This window comes from Pempheris klunzingeri, chromosome 8 (assembly GCF_042242105.1).
Source record: "Pempheris klunzingeri isolate RE-2024b chromosome 8, fPemKlu1.hap1, whole genome shotgun sequence".
In the NCBI taxonomy this organism is placed as follows: domain Eukaryota; kingdom Metazoa; phylum Chordata; class Actinopteri; order Acropomatiformes; family Pempheridae; genus Pempheris; species Pempheris klunzingeri.
The window spans coordinates 21,546,350-21,566,735 of record NC_092019.1 but is presented as its reverse complement, the minus strand read 5'-3'; the positions used below and the strand labels follow the sequence as shown (position 1 = coordinate 21,566,735).

Sequence of the window (20,386 nt, the reverse complement as noted above, 5' to 3'; positions counted from 1 at the left end):
ACAGCCTTGAATTTAGAGTATGTTGACACTGAGGGGAATATTTAGCACCCTCAGCGCATTATGTTATTTCAGTATTCAACCAGGGCTTCTATGGAGTGACAGAAGAGCTCTTGATTCAGCAGGTGTCCCCAACTCACTAGTCTGCTGATCTCCTCCTGCCTGTCGGGTGCGGAGCGAGCTGTGGCTTTGATCATAGTGGAGGTCTGATTATCTGTCAGCTTCTTGATGCATCGTTGACCAGCTACAATGTTACACACCTGAAAGAACATGAAGGCAAGAATGGTTGGAGCATGTATCTTTAATGATTGTAGTTATTAAGTAACCAGCAAATTATCTGCTGGGCATTCTTTAGACTTTGCTTCTTATTCGTACAGCTGATGTAGAGGAACACCTGTCAGTGAACCATACACTGCCACATAAAAAAAAAAAAAGAGGAATAGCAACTTGTTTTCTCTCACCTCCAGGGGCAGATAGGTGTGCTTTTGCTCCTGGCCCACCTGTAGACAGGGCAAATGTGGGTACTTAAGCTGCAGGTTGTACTTCTCCCTGAAGTACTGGGCTACAGTCCGCTCTACAGTCTGACCATTTTCCAGCTGTAGTGGGAACCTGCAGAGAAAATGCATCTCATTTTGAAAACTAGTCCACCGCTCAGGCAACTAAATAAGAATGATTTAACTGAATGTAAGTCAGTTGTCACTGTGTGTAAAACCAGTCGTAAGCACACATTAACAACACTTAAAAAGTGTGTGGCCATCTACCGTCAAATCTTAGCATGACTATTCAAATAAACATAGCACAAAAAGAAAGGAAATTTGTGTTTGGTAGATTGTTTCTTTGTTGTAACAATGCTTCTTGGCAATAAATCTTATACCGTTGGAAAGCCTGTTTATTTCCCTTTTAAATGGTGCCACATTTGTAAGGAATATGAATTTGTGGGATGAGCAGCAGAGCTGAGGATGTGGGTTGTGCCCATGAAAGATTTGCCAAATCTTCTCTGCCAACGCCAAACAGCTTATTCTGTTATCGACTCTTGTTTGGTGGATTAGATGATTGATGTCTGAAGAAACAAGACACATTGACAATTTATTGACCCCGCTCTGTGGGGGCGGGCATTGTCATCTTGGAGCACGGTCTTCGGTCCCAGACTGTGGAGATACACCATCACACTGCTTCCATCAAAGAATCTGTGCAGCAATCAGCATAGCCTGCTCCGCATCTTCTCCACACTTTGACCCTGTGATCCAACTGCCGGAGGTTCCTCCACATGTTCAGGTTCCAGTGCAAGTGTTGCTAGCACCAGTGCAAATGGGCCTGACGGTGAAGGGCAGTCATGGCAGGCCTCCTGGCAGCCCTATGAGATCAGAGATTGGCTGCGTGCAGTCTGTTCCAGGCAGAGATTTGGCAAATGTTTCATGGGCACAACAGACATCCTCAGCTCTGCTGCTCATCCCACAAGTGCATGTTCCTTACTAATGCGGCACCATTGAAAAGGGAAATAAACAGGCTTTCCAACGGTATAAGATTTATTGCCAAGATGCATTGTTATAACAAAGAAATAATCTACCAAACACAACTTTCCTTACTTTTTGTGCTATGTTTATAATTAAATATATTTACTCTTAGTAGTCAAATCTCATAAATGGCATATTTCCAGAAGTTTGGACCATCCTTTTTGATGGCCACATGGGGACGTAAACACCATGTAGAGGATAAAACACAGACAGATATTTTACTCTAAATGAGACTAAGGATCAGCAGCCGCACATAGCAGCTACTTCACTAATGGATGACTAACGTTGACCGCATGGTTGTCAGATGAGTCAGCCATTATCTGGTTTGTTTGGTGGTGAACTGGTGATCACATCCTCTTTAGTCTGTGTTGCCCTCCCCCATCCCATCCACACACGCCATCCTGACTCTCCGATTCCCTCACCCGCCGGCTGACTCACGTTTGATGGCTGGCAGGCCGACGGGTCACGTTGCAGACACGGTACTTCCTCCGCATGGTTCCACAGTGCGTCACCTCCACCTTCAAACCTGGTGAACAACAATAAGTGTTGGAGTAGCATTTAGAGTGTGTCTCTGTGTGTGAACGGCTGCGACATGTGCTCTCCCCGTTGCTGCTCAAGCTCTCTCTCTCACCCACGCACATAATGCACTTGTATTTATCTATTCTAGCAGTCTTTCTCACACGCAGGCATCACCTTTGATTTCTTTGGTGAATTTGACCCGGTGCGAGTCAGTGAGAGGGCGAGGCTGCTCGTCGATGTTGTGGATGTCCAGCACTTCACACATGAACTGGATGACTGGCTGGGCCTTGTAGAAGGCAGTGGCAGAAACTGCAAGATAAAGCAAAGACAAGCGTCATTTAAGACAAAAAAAATATAATAATATACTATAACACTAGACTGAACCGACAGCAGCTTGATTCATTGATGCAACAGCGTTACACCACTGGCTGCACTTACTTTGTAGTTTAATTTTGGATGGTGTACATATTGAGCGCCTGAAAAGAAAATTTGAGCAGAAATGTAAAATGTTTATGGAGAAAAAAAAAAATTTGTCCCACATTGAAGTTAAAGGGCTCTTCATTAGGTTTTGTTTAGCACTATGGAACAATCCGACCATGAGGACAAATTCAAAGCTCTACTAACAACACCTGTAACACAACAGTTGTAGAACTCCTTCAGAAAACCGTATGTTGGTGTCTAATGACTCGCAGCTTCAATTAACAAAGGCAGTGCGTGAATACCAGGCAAATCTTCAATGTGCAACATAGCTGTTATAAAGCTCATCACATAATGTTCGCATAGTCAGCCTATCGTGCTACTTAAATGTAGCAAGACTCACTGAACAGAGGAAGTTAGATTCATGCAGTACAAAGTTCCCTTGTTTTAATACAATGCTTTCTTGCAATAAATGGAAAGACTGAGGCACTGGGAAATTGAAATACGATAGGTTACAAGGCAGAGCGGGACACACAACGTCAGAGAAAAATTCAAGAGCTAATATGACAATACACAAAGCAAGATTTGAAGAAATCCAAAAATGGATGTGACGACATGAGGAGGTGGTGTTGGCAGTTTTTGACAAATGATCTGGCTAAGCAGGTCTGACACCTCTCTCAGACGGAGTGTTTGATGAAAGCACCTCCATGAGTGACACCAACAACAAGCCAGATGACTGCATTGTACACATACTCTTTGACATGGGAGCGTTTTACAACCAGCAGGAAGTGACATCACTCCAAACTGTCCTGGACACGCATTTGTGATTTCATTTCTGTGTGTCTGGCAGTGTTTGAGTCATCCATGCAAAGGTAAAATTGAATGGTTTGATTTCTCTGTAATGGCAAATATTCAATATGTGCGGTTTTGATCACCCATGATACCGAGCGTGGGAAGCAGTTTTTGTTGCCTTCCTGCACGTGTATTCAAATAGGCTTTGCAAATATACAATGCCACAGAGAACACTTTGAGCTCTAGTTTGTTGATGCAGAGCGGACAAGAGACTTGTCGGCCAATTGATTTTGAGAGGGCGGGAAAATGAGACAAAGAGTGAGCGGTTCAAATACAGACAGAGGCTTCAAGCACTTGGAGCAAAACAAAAGCTGTCTCAAGGAAATGCTCCACACACCTACCCTCCTGACCCCAGCAACACCCACCAGTCTCACTCATGCAGGCACAACCGTACACACACACACACACACACACACACACACACACACAGATACTCACAGACACACTAACTGCCCTCCGTCTCCACAGCAACCAACTAGTCAGTTCCCATCCAGCAAAAAAAAAACACCTCTAAGTTCCTTGGTATCCAACAACCTCCTGCAGTGTGCATATGGCAGAACACATTCTCCACCACCCTTCCTGACACTTATTTTCCACTGAGAATAACAGACTGAAATTGTAGCTCACTATTCCAGGACATCAAATCAAGTTTTTCACCCGACGAGAGGCCTAAAGCCAGCAGAGCAGCCTCTGTTTTGACAAATTCTAGATAACTAGATAACAAGTGACGCCAGAGTAGGGGCAATGCCATCACCGTGTAAAACTTAACTCACTCGACAGCCTTTATGCGCAATGCGAGCAGCAAGTAGATTTTCAAGACTGATTTGATGAAAAAATAACTAAAACAAAAAGCAAAATACATCTGTCAGTTTCACTCTGGAAAGTGTTGCCGTTTCTTAAAATAAAGATTTGATTCCCTGGCACAACACCACAGCATCAGCCTCCACCATGATGAAAAAGCCTTGGGAGTATTTTGCAGACCTCATTCAGTTAGAATAGAATATAATTTCTCCAGCATGTGGCATTGTCAAGTTAAGATTTACATTAAACTACTCAGATATAATATTTCCCCAAACATAGCATCATTGAAGCTAAATTGATCATGCACAAATCTCTAAAAACAAAAAATAACCGTGTCATGGAGGCTTGCATATCATTCTAATCCATCTGTTTAATTATTAAAATCTCATTTCACCAGCTGTGAACGCAAAACAATTTCTGTGTGACTGTACAAGAGTACATCATTTTATTTTCCTTTTTCACTGGGAATCTTGTACATTTTGGAATATTTTGAAATTTGGACAGAGAGCATGAATTGTTTTAGCTGGGAGGAAATACTGAAGCCTTGATTCCATTTCAAGTTGTAATTTGGTTCTCACCATCAATGTTAAGCATCATCTTCCACATGGCAGGGCGCACAGATTGATGGAAGCCGAACCAAACCTCCCTCCCACCACCCAAGGGATGGTCATAGCCCTCTGGAGCCGAGAAGAAGGATCGACCCACTGGAGTGTACCTAGATGGAGCAATTGCAAGAAAAGAGCAAAGAGATTGTAAGAATGAAAGATGATGGGGAGGTAAAAACAAAAGGTTGTGAAAAAAGGACAAGATGAATAGGAGGGGAACAAGGAAGAAATTGCACAGGAGATGACAGGAAATGTAAGATTAGTCCACACGTCCTGAATTGAGAATGTAGGTCAATATGCGTTTATACGGGGTCCCTCTTCAATATGGCCTCAAACTACATCAGTGAAATAAGAGGGTGGTGACAGTGCCTGGACCCATCGACCTCTTATCACTCTGCCCAGGAGGCACATTAATAATTGTACACGGGAAACATTTCTCTTGGTGAACCTCGGGACTGACAATGTGTCATGATGCCACTGCAATATCTGGCCCCCGGTTGCTACGAGCGGTGCTAAATGAAAGGTGTCGATGTAACCTCTTTTTAATAATGCTTTGAGAAAGATTTTCATTACAGCGCTGGCGATATTGTGTTCGACTGTGCTCTTGCTGCGGCTTAGGAAAGTGATATCGAGTGTAAGATGGTATGAGGTCAAGTATGGCACTTCGTGAGAGCCCATACAAGCTGTGTTTGATTTCCGTTGGGATCACAGTGCTGATATTGGTGCCACTGTGACAAACCAAATATATAGTATTTACTCTGAGTATCAGAGGGATCATGTGCTCTCTGTCCTTTGACTTTACGTTTGCTGACTGATGATGGAAGTGCGGTGATTACATAAGGATAAATGGATCATTTCCTTATCTCCGCTGTTAAAAGATCGCTCCTTAAAATGATCTAATAATATTGATAAATTATGTATTCAGGCCTCCAGCTGTCATGAAAAGAGGGAACCCCGTAGCACAAAACTTTTAGAAAAAAAATAAATAAATAAAAAATCAGCATCTCACTTCATGGAGGGCAGGTGCCGCAGCACCACATCCACCGCGTGCACAGGGTTGGTGCTGATGGGCTTGTCCAGCTCCAGGGGCTCAGGCATGCTGCGACCAGTCAGCACCTCGTGGAGCATATGCCAGCTGACAAGAGACACAAACTTGATGGAGACTTTGAAGGGGCGATCTTTCCCTCCCTCGCCTGGTAGAGTGACGTCCAGGTCCACCTAAGGAAGAAGGAGGGCGAGACGGGAGATGAAGGCCGTGTGCGTTTAGTGAGGGTAGATTTCAAGTGGTACACTAGACATCACGCATGGTTAACAATGAGGCCGTGCTGAAGAGGAAAGATTCTGTGTTTTCCTGCGTGTGTTTTTTCCGGCTCACCCCTGTGGGTGCCACAGGCAGTGGGTTGGCTGTGTACAAGCTCTTCTTTCCATCGTAGACTGGCCTGCGATCCCCAAAGATGGTCACCTTAAAGTGCTGCACCATAGAGTCAACCACCTCCCTGCACATCACACACACACACACACACATCGAGTTTCAGTAATATTGTAGGTGGTAAAATGCTGACATTAAAAATGTTAAATGAACAATTAATGAAACAATCAAACAAATCTTTAGATTCAGCTAATCAACAGCCGTTTATCCTTTGGAAACCCTGTGCACTCACTCACATCGGGATGCTCTATGTTAAATATGAGCTAAATGCCTATTCCCAAATGTATATACTATATCTGAGAAAGACGTAGGAGAGGTTTTACAGATACTATTCAGACGGTGCAGCCTACCTGTTGACTCGCCGTGGACACTTGTCAGGCTTGATGTCCACCTCGTAGAGGTAGACATCCATCTTGGGGATCTCCACCTGGAAACAGTTGGCCAGCAGCTTGATGGGCTTCCCCATGGTGCCATAGCCAGGCCGCCGAGGCATGGAGAACAGGGACTGGGCCCCAACGGCTCCTGAGAGGATAACAAGGAGGGCAGGGTGAATGAAAAAAGAAAACTTGGAGTAGATCTGACGCGAGTCATTCAGGGAGAGGATGTGATCGATACAGGCACACAGAGAGCGGGTCATGTTATATTAGACAAAATGTGTCACGCTCTGCTGACATCAACAGATACTGGCTTATCACAGATACTGTAGGAGTCTATTAGTTTGTGTATTTTATACACATTACTTTTTAAACTAAATATTAACGTCCTCACCAAGAAAAAAGCAATGAAAAAATTTATTCTTTATATATTTTATTTCCTTGGGGCACCAATTACAAAAATCAATGTTTTTTTATGAACAGACCCCATATTTTTTGAAATATTGGCCTCTACCAAACAGTTCAGATGTCGTAAATAAAACATGTTTTCAATAAGATATAGTGAGTCAAAATGTGCTCTACCATATGGTTGAGCAGAAGGTTAAAGGGTTAATTTCACAGGATAAAAAGTATTGATATGTTATAATATCCTGACTTAGATATCTTTGTCACAACAATTTAATACCCAAATCTTAGGTACAATTGCCAAAATAATATGCATGGGTCATTTGTTTATGAAGAGAAACGTGATATCACAACAATATTACTTGTTGGACTATAAAGAAGAAGGGAAGCTAAAAGGGAAACTATTATTTTTTTGCCTTTCTACTACACTGTCAGTGGCTCACACTGTAACAGGGCAACAAGTTGCCTGATGGTGGAAAACACATTAACAGTGACATTCCAAATCTCAAGATAAGGTGTTGTGCAGGGGAAACACCAAAATGAAACACATCTCACGTCAACATTTTGAACAACACCACAAACACACCCACCCACTAAAATCATACCGACACAAAACGAAACAGGCACTTTAAATATGATTTGACCTACTGAGAAAAGTACACAGATGAGGTACATGTATCGGGGGAATAAAACCATTTTCAAAAGATGAACAACACACACACACACCCATGACGGAAAAAAAAAAGAAAAAACACACTCAGGACAGTAAACACTGACATTTGTTTAAGTGTGACATGGCACACTAACTCATTAGCAAACAACAGCATGTGGATGTTAAATATGGACTGAGAACTGAAAAACAAACATTCACGACTGACCATGTACATAACATCTGAATCAGGAAATACACTGACTGGCAAATTAACTCAAATAAATGCTCGCAGCAACTCTGCCTTCCAAATAGTTGTCAGAGTCACATTTAAAAAAAAAAAAAAAAAAAGACATCAGTGTACAAAAATAAACTGCTACCCACTTTCTCTTGGAATTGAGGAGCGGGGAGACACTCACTATAGGTTTCCCACAATAATGATGGTGTCACATTAGTGTTGATGGTGTTTACTTTGAACTTTAGGACACAAAGTAATGGCATTCAAGTGAGGTAGTGGGCAGCAGACAAAAGCAGGAAAAGCATTTGTAAATCAAATTTAAAAAGCATACATACTTCATGCACATGTATGGATTAAACATCACTGGACGGAAAGACGACGATATATCCTCCTATCAATGTAGACCAATACAGGGCAACATTAATGATTATTAATTGTGTAATGTTACTCACAACAGAGCATGTTTTTGACAATATGTTTGCTGAGCTACACAGTTCTCACGTTTACTCTAAAAAAAAAAATGGCAGTACTGAGCACGCACAGACACTCGCAGAAAGACCATGAGATGTTTTAGACGTGAGTCACTTTGATCCAGAAACAGTGAGTTCTTTTCAACTTAATGTGTCACACTCATGTCAGTGCTATTTTTAGGTCTGCTGAGGCTTGCCTTCCACATCACACTTGGAAAAACACAAATGGCTTTGCTGATGTGCCAATATGTGGCTTAAACTTATGGTGTTGTCGTACCCTTTGCTATTGTTATGCTACAGCCATCTCTACACGAAGACTCAGATGAGACGCATCCATTTGCCCGGTAAGTGTTACTTTGTTTATGCCCTTTTCCCCCGTGGCCGTTTTTCAGTTTTATTCATCTGTCTCATTCTCTCTCCGGTTTTTAACCAAAGAACTGCCCCAAATGTGTCATTGATAAATGAGAGTCATGGCGGAGTGTGATTCATCAGCGATTTGACTCATAGGCCGACATGTGGGTGATGCTGGGGTTGAGGGCCCAGCTGAGGGGAAGTTCACAAAAACCTCCCGACAACAGAACAGAAACCTTCTGTGAGGTAGCAGCCGACAACATGAGCAGCCCTGTTTGTTTACTGTCGGGCTTTGGAAGTATGTGTTTTCTGCCCTGCTCTCTTTCTCTGTTTCTCCTCTGGCGGGCTGTGGAGTGGAGGCTAACAGGGTTGACAGAGGGTGAAGGCCTCATGTTTGAAATTGCCTGCTGGGATAAAATGATGAAAAAGAGAGGAAAGTCTGGAATTCCAGCCACGGCTGTCCCTCTCACACAAAGCTATGTGCACACACACACCTTTGTTATGGTAATTCTCATGGGGCCCTTGGTGAAACTTGGTAAGCCCAATTTCACACACAAGAGTGACAAAAAGAAAGAAGACAGATATTCTGGTAAATCTTCATTAAGGCTACAGAAATAAGCTTGTCTACCACAGACTGAGATCTGTCCTACTTCAGTCAGAATGGAACTCATTCAAGAAGTCCTTGATACAAATTTCAAGAGGGTCTTCCATTACTGAGAGCCCTTTTTTCTGTACTGTGATGGTACTGGTAAGGACGGCAAGTTGGAGGAGGATAGCAGGGAGTGGCTGGATTAGAGAGTGGGCAAGGCTGGTGTTTTCCAGCTTTCATCTGCCTCTCAGCGCTGGCTTCCATTCAGCATGAGTCACAGAGCCACAACATGCAGAGAAACACACAGTGGAGCATCCTCAACTCCATGCTTCTGGATTTGGTAGTGGTTGAACTACAGTGGCAATAACAGGGTCCGACAGTGAGGGAAAAAATTAAAAAGTGAAGGAAAACAAAAAACGCGCCGCTCACATTAAAGTTTTGGTATTCCACCCACTGCGCAGACACACACAGAGCCAACTGGTTAAGTTTCAAAGTCTCAGTATCAAACCCACACACAGCAATAGCCGTGGTATTGCACAGACACACTGTTAGAATTGCTTTGTATATCCCTTATTACCCTGAGAGTTAATACTTTTTGACATTTTGCACAAACACAAGCACACACCCTCCATGATGTTTCAAAACACATGCATGCACATTGACAAGCTGCTATAAACTCCAAAATTCACACAAACGAATTACTCCTGACACGGTCCAACCTCTAAGGCCAAATCTCCCAAAAAAAAAAGTGCTCGATGGCACAGGCTGACCCACCACCTGCAGTCAAGACTTGTGTGAGGCGGTAATCTGACAAGATGCAAACAGGCATCAAAGCAAACAAGTTGTGTGGGTCTGATAAAAACGCTGGCTCCGTCACCATGATATTTAGCGAGCCTGCCTCTGCATTCGTTGGCTTCCTGCGATCATGACGGATTCTGACGCCTGCAGAAATGCTACGAGGTGTTGGTATATTCAGGTTCCATCTGCAAGGATGCTTAAAAGGCAAATGTGTCTCCATACAGAAAAATGTTACAGAAATAGAAGGGGTTAGGTTAAAATTGACTAACACAGGATTTTTACTTTCTTTACTTGTAGATAACAGAAGAGACCCGAACCTCTTTCTGCTTTCATGTAGTACAGTGTGATTCATTTTGGCCTCAGCATTCGTCTGTGGTGATTACTGCTTGCTGTAACACAGATGGGACCTTACAACATCACCCTCATTGCAGACAACGCGCTGTGATGTTGAAAATCAACCAGGCAGGTCACGCTGATGTGTCTCGTGAACGGCCGGCCCAACCCTGGTCGTTCAGCAGCACATCAGATACCTCCCTCCTCGCTGCCCTCCCATGGAAACTGTGCATCTGTTCCCTACACAAACAGACACAACAAACGTGCTTGTCCACTGACGGGAGCGAGGGGGTCACGGTGGGAGGTTTAACTGTCGGGCTGGGAATGGAGGTGGGGGGACTGGGAGAGCGCAATACTTCAGTCTTGAGTAGGTCTGTCTGTAGTGAAATTACTGAGCGTTCAAGACGAGTAGGCAGTGTTATTGTTATGTGTTGGACTAAGACCTTGACTGTCAAAATGGCCATTCTCTGGGCTTGTTAGGTATGTGGGAGGCTGCACAACCCCTAACACACAAAGACGCCTGCATGAGTTTACAGCAACACAAGACTAAACACAGAATACTCATGAAGAACATGTCAGGGGGAGAAAGACGTCTGCTCTTGGCAAGGTGATCCGTTATAGCTGGCAATGACAAATAGTGAAAACTCAACCACAAATCTACACAAATAAATCGAAGGCCTATTGGACTTTTTGTACAGTGAGTGTAAGCGTTCAAGGAACCCTCCCCAGTGCACGCACTTTCAGATAATTACAGGAAGGACATGCTTTAACAAACAGAAGAGAGTAGATTTAATCCTCCCCCGTCTACCAGTAAGATTCTCATTTCCTGAGACGTGCGTTCGCTGGGTGACTGGCGACAAAGGAGGGCAAAACCTTCTTGACCACGAATAAAATTAACTCCATTAGTGTATTTTAGTGAAATTGCAACAATTATGTGTCATGGTGCAGATGGAAATAGCCACTCAAACCTCAGACCGATTGCATCCTGCTGAAAGAGTAGCGTGACCCTTGTTCTTGCCCTTTATCGTGCAGCCAGCCAGCCATTCCATAACTCAAGTCTGGTGCTGGCTGATCACTATACAAGCTGTTCAATGAAGACATGCAGCAAGAGTCAGAGGTTCCTTCTTTGAATTAAAAGGATATATTTATATTTCTTTCTTTTTACTGCCACTGAAAAATAAAGAGTTGCAAGCGTTTCTAAAAATAAATCCCACTCCCAAAAGCAGTCTGGTTTAGCTTTTAGAAAGGAATTATCACTTTATATGCAGGATCAAAACACAAGTGGAGTAATACATGTACATTTTTACACTGTTAGTTATGTTCTTCACATTATATTTAGAGTAATTCTTTCTTTATTTCTGTGCCAAATACCGTACTTTCAATTGAAGCAGGTATTCATTATGTAATAAAATGAAATATTATAATACAAGTGTTTAAGTCAAATGCTTTAATATGGTTAAACCCTACAGGCTTGAATGGTTGTTAGTTTCCTCTTTCAGCGAGCAGCCGCTGTGGTCAGCTTGAATCTGTGTCACATTCACTGTACTCCAGTAGTAACATAGTTTCATGGCAGAAATACAGTATCAAAACATCCATAGAAATTCTCAAACTACTGCTATGAATCCTGCTTCCTGCTGTCCAACAGCATGTCCAATATGCTCCAAGCTCTCGTATTTTTTGCCAATTTTTTACTGAACACACAGCTTCAGTTTGCTGCTTGTGCACTGAGCTGAGTTTGTGTGTCGCTTGTGCGGTTAGCTGGCAACCCTACTTTTGGACATATTCCGCCGCTTTCTGTTGGCGGATCAGTTTTACACAAGTCAGCTGGCGAGGTGAAGAGTTGCTGGCGCCTTTTACAGTTCAAGCAAACCTCAAACATCCAAATTTCTTCGGTGCCGTTGTAACTCTGTCTGGCAGCTTATCACTGTTTATTATCAGCATTTTTCTGAAATTATTCAATGTGATCCAAGTGCAGTTCTGGGATCATTGTGCAGTTACAGTAACACTAATATTACAAGTAGTTTTAAGTCTCATTCTCTTCCCTAAGATTGATCCACTTGTCATTGGTGATATGAGGAACTAATAGATTCATTCATGCATTGGTGGTCTTTGCATCAGTAAGAAATGTGTCACGAGCACAAGGGTTGAATTTAGTTAATCAATTGTAAACAAAGCTGAATGATTCCATTCAGCAAGTGAGGCACCGGTACTACACGTGGAACATATACATCAAGTAAATACTATGTAACACATGAATAACTGTGATGCCTTTCTTAGCATATGAATATTTTGCATAAACAGCCCAGCAAATGTGAGCTCGTTCCACTCTGCTGCTTTCCAACACAGCACAGTCACTCTGTACACAGTGGGCTGGGAGCCAGAATAACTGGATAGTGAGGGGCCAGGCTGACATACAGTCTCTGCTAACCCCCTTAGCCACATCCCCCACGGTACACAAACCTACACGCTGCTAACGAGTGCACATGTCCACAAATATAAAGGCCCACACACCAACACACACACACACACACACACACACACACACAATACAGCTGTTGTGTTTCTAATCCAGAGAGGCCTGAGCTGTGGGAACAGGGTGAGAGCTCAGTGGCGAGGCACAATGGCGTCAGTCACAGCAGGCAGAACGTAGAGACACACACAAACACACACACGCACACACAGACGTACACAGAAAGACTGATAGCTGGCGAGCAAGGAATGATGCACGACACACTCAGTCAGACTCCTCCCTCCCGTTCCCCTCGTCAGCCTCGAGAGTGTTACATCTGGCACCCATGGGAGTCGGTACAACTCTCTGCCGCAGATAAAACCCAGCAGACAGCCACATACTGACAGGCTGATGAGGGCCTGGTCAGTCACAACAACATGCAAAGATGTTGAAATCCCCCTCAGGACGGACAAACCTGAGGCACAAACCTGAGGCATGTGTGAGAAGGGGAGTACATGACAGAAGTATTTTCAGAGAGCAGGAGCGAGGCGGGTGAGGGGATTTGAAGGAGGTTAAGAATCAACTGCAGTGAGAGGCAACTTCTGACTCACTGGCATTAAAGAAGGCCTAACGGTCTTACGGACACAGGTAGGTGAGGGATGGATTCAAACACACACACACACATATTCACACAAAGCTCTAGCTATGTTAAACTGACCAGGAGATTCTACTCAGGCAGGTTAAAAGGAGCCTTCTGTCCCCAGTCTGGCCAGAGTGGAGCAGACAGGGGGGCCAGGGGTTGTTGACTTTTTATGTTGACTTAGGCAGGATGACTGCTCTGTCACTCTCAGAGTTCACATGCACTTTAATACATTAATTAGAGCCAAAACAAGGTAGGCTAATGCTCTGGTTTTTGCAATTTACCAGATAGTTATTTTGGCCGTCGCTGCTGTCTGTGTCTTGGCCCTGGCCCGTGTATCAGAATCATTACATTTCTTTGTCTTTGTCTCCAATCAGCGTGAAACGTGGCCAGTGGCACATCGGCACAAATCCCAGTGGGCCACCACATCTGTGAGCCTTTCTCCGTGCCTCACATACGGACTGCACATGAGAGCTGCTGCGTGCATGCTCCAGGACCTCACCTCTACCCGGTCTGAAGCAAGTTTATTCACTCCAGACGACTCCTAACCAGTTTCTGGAAACGCTCCTGATTCACATCTTCCTTTTTTGCAATATTTCCCTAAAATTTACTTGACATTAGATGGAGATAGTGAAGCATGGAAGCAGCTTCTTCTGTGGCTTTAAATGTGATGGTACTGACAAAACTCTTCATCTATACATTATTTATTAATCATCTAATTAAACACAAATATGCCTTTAAGTTATGTGGTAGAAAATGACCGACTGTCTCTTTCAAATGTGAGAAAATGTAGTTGCTATTGAACTCTTAACAGCCCTCATTACAGAACTGTATGGAATAATGAAGAGATATCTGAATCTTCCTCTGCAGGCTGACTTCTGACTGTCCTCCAGCGAGCCCCCAACAAAACAGACAGACTTCCCTTTCCAATTCCTTTTCTTCCTGTCCTTAACCTCCCCCTAAAATGAGCCCCTCGCAGTTCCCCAAAAAACAGATCTCAGGAAGGGGAAAAGCAGGAGGAGGAGGAGGAGGAGAGCATGGTCTGGCTGCTCTGGCTTCTAATCTCTGCGACACATCACAACCTCCTCCTCCTCCTCCTCCTCCTCCTCCTCCTCCTCCTCCTCCTCCTCCTCCTCCTCCTCCTCCTCCTCCTCCTCTGTATCCCACCCTTCTCTCCACCCCCCAACACATACACACTCCATCGCTTGACTGTTCCCTCCTTCTACCTGGCCCACTTGCAGGAGTCTCGGCCCTGTACTGTGACAACAGCATGTGTCAGCCAGCAGAGTTGCCTCACAGACTGCTACACTGACACATGATTAAGACTTTGTAGCAAACAAACATGAGATATACTCCACACAGGGCAACGACACAATAAAATACAATGCAGAAAATGTCTTTAGACTGCAAATGTGAAGCATGTACTCGTTGGTATTTACTGTGTTCCACTTACATTAAATTTGAGCTGAAACAACACCCTCTCTTCCTATTTAAAGGAATCTGTACATTGTAGGTCGGAAAGCAGAAAAAACAAGAACAGTGATGCATCGGTGGAGGTTTATCATCAAGCAGCACCTGCACAGGGTGCATTCTGCCGCTGCTTTAGATTTAAAAATTCAAAAGACAAAATGAAGTATGATAATCTAGGCTGTTTGCAAATACTGTCATGGCGGCTCAGCTGAAACAATTAGCCAATTAATTGATTAGTACAATTTGAAAAAATAATTAACCTGCAACTATTTTTAAAATTGAATAATAGTTTGATTTACTTATCGAGCAGAAATGCAGAGAAACTTCTGCTTCCAGCTCCTTCGATGTGTTATATCATTGTAAACTGAATATCTTTGGACTGTTGATTGAACAAAACAAGACATATGGAGAAGTCGCCTTCAGCTCTGGGACACTCAGACACACATTTTATAGACCAAACAAATAATTAATCAAATCAATCAAAAGTGAAAATAATCATTAATTGCAGCCCTAATAGCAACGTCACATTTTGTGGGAAATCTTTTACTTTACCTGCCCTAGATGATATGGAAACAGGAACGCTGTTATCAAATTAAATACTTGAAGGAACACAGACTGATGTTCAGTTTACAATACTGGACATCATTAATTAACTGTTCAAAATTAACTAGAACTTATAAAAAAAACATAATATATCTAAGACCTGAGTACTTGGCAGCTCCAAGTACATTGTGGCCCTTAGTACTTTTGATTGATACGAATATTAATGCCAACATGCCTAAAGACCATTGGCAAACCGCATTCACTATAGAAACCTACATCAATATGCCAATGGTTAGCCTTATGGGTGGCTGGGGTTGCCGATGGGGGTTGTCTATTGTCAACGGGGCTGCTTGAATGAACTGAGTACTATGGGGAGAGACTGCAAATCAAGCATTAAGCCCTCCCTCAAAGCCAACCCCACTGTCTGTACAAAATCCACAGAGAACCAGCGTACAAGGAGAATGACAGGGAAGGCAGAGTTTCCCACTGAGACACTGAGAGGGAAACAGAAGCAGCAAGCAGGGAAGGGAGGGGTGGTGGTGGTGGGGACTGTCAATGAATCAAAAAAGAGCGGGAAACACATGAGAAAGAAGGGGGGGGGGGGTCTGAACTGGGGGGAGAGGCTGGCCAAAGAGCATGATTAAGACATCAATGGGACAAACAACAGAGAGCAGGCCAGTATCAGATGTCCTCAAAAGTACCCCGAAGACATGTTACGCTCAGTGAAATTAGTGCCGTTCCTCCTCAGTGTTTGTTAGGACAGCCTCTTATACCAAACTGAGGCGACTGAAACCCCACCTGGTGACAAAGAGCAGTGTGAAAGGTGGAGGGTGTGGGGAGGCTCTCGTTGTCTACCAGTAAGCTGCATCTCTCATTATGCAAAGTGCGCGCAGTTGATGCCACCAACATATGGGTCTGTTCTGTGATAACAAGAAAAACCTAGACTATTATTCATCCGTACTACTGAGCTGGAAGGAGGACACATTGATATGGGCAATGATGCAATTTAAAGAATAGTTTTACATTTTGGGGATTACACTTATTCGCTTTCATGCCAAGAGTGAGACGAAAGGATCTCATGCCTGTATGATTAATATGAAGCTACAGCCAGCAGATGGTGAGCTTAGCTTAGCAGAAAGACTAGAAACAGGGGAATAGATAGCCTGGCTCCCTTCAGAGGTAACAAAATCCACCTAGCAGCCACTCCAAAGCTTACTAATTAACATGTTACATCTTGTTTGTCATCACTGTGAGGCTGCCAGATAACCAGCAGAGAATCCAGGAAGGTAGTGCCTCCACCGCACAGCCCACCCGAAACCTCACCATGATGCTTTTACTAGATTAAACACATAAGGCGTAAGGTGTTAATGAGTGTTACCTGGCCAGGCTAGCTGATTACCTCGTTTACCATCTGAAGCTTAATGTTGAATGGACAGATATGAGATCAATGGTATCAATCCTCTCAGGCTTCACTTGCAGCAAGAAAAAAAAGCAAATGTATTTCCCAAACTGTGAACAATTCTTTTAAAAACAGGCCTGCCACTGAAATCAGCATGACTTACCAATAACTGCACTTTGTAAATACAGTAATTCTAATGTATTTCTCTCTCCATTTAAAGGCCATGTATTACTAAGAGGCCTCGAGTAACATTACTGAGGTTAAACCTATAATTTGACATTCCTAGTTCTGGCTTTGCAACTCAGCCATAATGTAACATCACATCAGTATCAAGCGACAAGCCATTTCTAGGCATACCTCGGGGTTAGCATATCAAACTGATTTTGGATTGCTTGAGGCTTGAAAGCCTTGCTCTCATTATATCCCTGGTGCTAAGCTCTCCAGAGCCATGGTTTCCATGCCACATGCTGCTGCTTAGACTTCTGGGGGACAAGAGTGAGTCAGTCAGTCTCTAAACAAGCTCTTCGGGCCACTCACTGACTGGCGGAGGGCCCCCTTTTAATCATTTACCCCGGCATAGGACTCACTGGTCGACCTGTGGTGGTTAATCATATGTGACTGTGAACCAACAGCAGCAACCATACAATATCAAGGCCCAGCAGCAACCTACATGCATTAATGACTTCCAAAGAAAAAGCACCAACACACACTCGGAATAACTTACTGCAAGCAAACACTAATACACTCATGGCAAATCCCAACATTTGTTTTTTTGTGGCATCAATACTGATTGAGGAGCTCGAGAGTTATGGTGGAAGTAGGCAACTTGTTCTTCAAAAAAAAAAGAAGAAGTGAACACATAATTATTGCAAAACTAGAAAACTGTCGCCTTTGAATTTCATTGAAATGATTTGGTTGACTGTGACCACATAATATTGTTGAAGAGTTGCAGCCAACAGTGTGTTGGGCTCTGCCAACATGGCTATGCCAAACATTTGATTTTTAATACTTTTCACATTTGGAAGAGCAAAGCCAAATCTGGAGCTTCTTCTTAAACACAAACTCGTCATTTTGCCTGTGAGAACACACCAAAGTTAATCTAGTTCAGAGAAGAGTGTAAGTCTAACTGGCACACCTGCCCCGACACAGATACAGAACTGTTTTAGTCTGTTTGACATTACTGCAGGTGCTGCAGGTCACTGGGAAAACACCTCATGTTCCCTTATGCTACCGACACTGGGAAGTGATCCAACTGAGTGGAGCGGAGAGACCAATGCGATTCGGCAGCAGAGAGGGATCTCCTCGAGGAGGAGGGTTAAGAACCAACTGCTGTATCATGTGTCACTGGCTGATCAAGAGTACCTGGCGTTCAGTTTATGGTCACATAAGTGGAAAGCTTCCGTTACAGCTGCGACAAAGCCAGGCCGTGTGGACTGTTTAACTGCCACTACGATGAAGAAAGAAACAGTTTACTTGCCGTGGCTGACAACCTTTATCACCAGTGCAGCCATTTGCAAGGTTACTGTTGTAGAAAAACATGTTGGGTATTAAGGTCTCGTCGTTTTCTTAGCTCAGGCTGCCGTGTAGTTGGAAAAACAAACATGTAAGCTGCTATCCTTCACAAGTAGTACAGCTAATGTGTTCCAAAAACACAAGGATCCCGTCAATGTTTCTAAAGGAAAAGACGCTCGTCACTACTCACCTACACCGCTCGCTCTTAAGGAATTAGAAAACAGCATTAACTAAATGCTCCATGCACAAATATGACAAATCAGGTTAAATCTCAGACTGTAGCACTGCGAACCATGTTGAGGTCAGTCTGGGGTCAGTGGGTGATCAAGAGCTGGGAGCCTTGAAAAGACAGAAAGTACACTCGCTGTCACAAGTTCTCAAGAGAGGTTTCAGCTGAACACAGCGTCTCATTCTGCACCGTGAAGACTAAAACCAAGAAATAACTTCTGAGTGTGAGTGTGTGTGTGTGTGTGTGGGGGGGGGGGGTCTTCCTGCCAATGCAGGGGAATGCCAGTGATAACCTCCAGCACCTGGCTGAATGAAGCCCACACAGCTGGCTGAAGATCCTACTGAGCTTAGTCAGTGACCCTTGGGGGATGACTTCTAAAATGATTACAACAGGCAAACATTTTACTTTAAAGTTCTCAGAAGTGCAACTCAGTCTCGCATGACGGGGAGTGTCACCGTTTCAGCAGTGACTCATGTTTAGGTAAAAGATCAGCAGAGGGAGAGAGACAGAGAGAGAGAGACAGAGACAGAGAGAGAGACAGAGAGAGACAGAGAGAGAGAGAGAGACAGAGAGAGAGAGAGAGAGAGAGAGAGAGACAGAGAGAGAGACTGCCTGGTTACACTTGAACACCTTCAAGCTTCACCCAGAGCTGTCAAACACATCCCGGTCATGCCGGTGTTTCGTCTCTCCAGCCAAAGCAGTCCAGAGCAAAGGATCACTTCCACCGACACTTCCATACTGTGAAAAAGCAAACAACTTAGTGTAGAGACGCTATGGATTAATTTACCTGTAGTTCCGATTTCCATTCATGAGGTCCCTGCCCGGTTCACTACCCGGATCACAGTTGTCAAACGTTTGGGACTCTTCCTCCGTTCAATCCGGTGTCTCCTTCGGCAGTGCACCGCCTCTGCAGCGCCGTAAAGCCCCAATTGCCCTGTTCTTTTGCTGGCTCCTCTCCCTGCGGACCGCCGAGAAGGGGCCCTGCGGTGCGGTCGTTTGGCCCGCCGGGGGTCTTCGGCGTCCCCGCACACGGTCAGCGTATCCAATGGGATTTCAGTGCCACGGAGAAAGCTGCTGGCTGCTCAACGCGACGCTGAGGCTAGTTAGCCAAGTTAGCTCGCTAGCCAGGCGCAGGAAAGTGGCTGCAACGGGCGAGAGAAGCCGTCAGGATATCATCACAGCGAGGTCACCGAGTCCAAATGAATCCCTACCGATACATTAACACTAGCAGAGACGACATCAACTCGTATCTCCGGCACAGCGAGCGTCCGAGTCCCAGGCTACAGTGGTTAGCTAGCTGGCTAGCTCGGCTGTTTGATACTTGGAATTCTGACAGACGACGGCGACTTTTATCGCGTTAAAATCAGCCGTCGACGCGGCTCCGGCTCCCAAACACCATTTCCCGAAGACCTCGGCTTCTGTACTTGGTGTCCCGAAGCCGAAACGAAGCTGTCAGCACCGGGTAGTGTCCGCCGATAACTGTCAGGATTTTCAGTCCGGTTGACAGATCAACTCTTCGGGGCTTCGGCGAGCAGCTAAATATGGTGAAGTTGCCTTTCTGACACCGACAGGAAGAGGTGGGCTCAGTGTCACCGCACGTCAGAAACATCAACTCCGCCTCCGTCCACAACACTGTGGACACATTCACAGATGTAGTTTCCACGCCTATTGTGCTTTTGAATCTGTCAGTCTAGGCCACAGTAGTTTAGTTCATGGCTACGTTCCCTGGGTTGTCATTTATAATCGCCCCATCACTTTAGTTTTTGAGCTCAAATTCAAAGCAACAAATACAGGTGTAAACAG

At 44.2% G+C, this 20,386-nt stretch overlaps 1 protein-coding gene across 1 annotated transcript in view; it reads right to left on the bottom strand.

The window, feature by feature from the left end:
- Window positions 1-20,100, bottom strand: part of ago3a (argonaute RISC catalytic component 3a) — a 29,931-nt gene extending 9,831 nt beyond the window's left edge. Inside the window, exons 1-9 of the mRNA XM_070834783.1 lie at window positions 19,371-20,100; window positions 6,485-6,656; window positions 6,081-6,201; window positions 5,715-5,923; window positions 4,679-4,815; window positions 2,205-2,339; window positions 1,950-2,037; window positions 459-606; window positions 138-257 (exon numbers count right to left, since the gene is read on the bottom strand). Of these exons, the coding sequence (XP_070690884.1) occupies window positions 138-257; window positions 459-606; window positions 1,950-2,037; window positions 2,205-2,339; window positions 4,679-4,815; window positions 5,715-5,923; window positions 6,081-6,201; window positions 6,485-6,656; window positions 19,371-19,389 (1,149 nt within the window). The 5' untranslated portion in view covers window positions 19,390-20,100. The remainder of the gene's footprint in view (window positions 1-137; window positions 258-458; window positions 607-1,949; window positions 2,038-2,204; window positions 2,340-4,678; window positions 4,816-5,714; window positions 5,924-6,080; window positions 6,202-6,484; window positions 6,657-19,370) is intronic.
- Window positions 20,101-20,386: the final 286 nt, after the last annotated feature.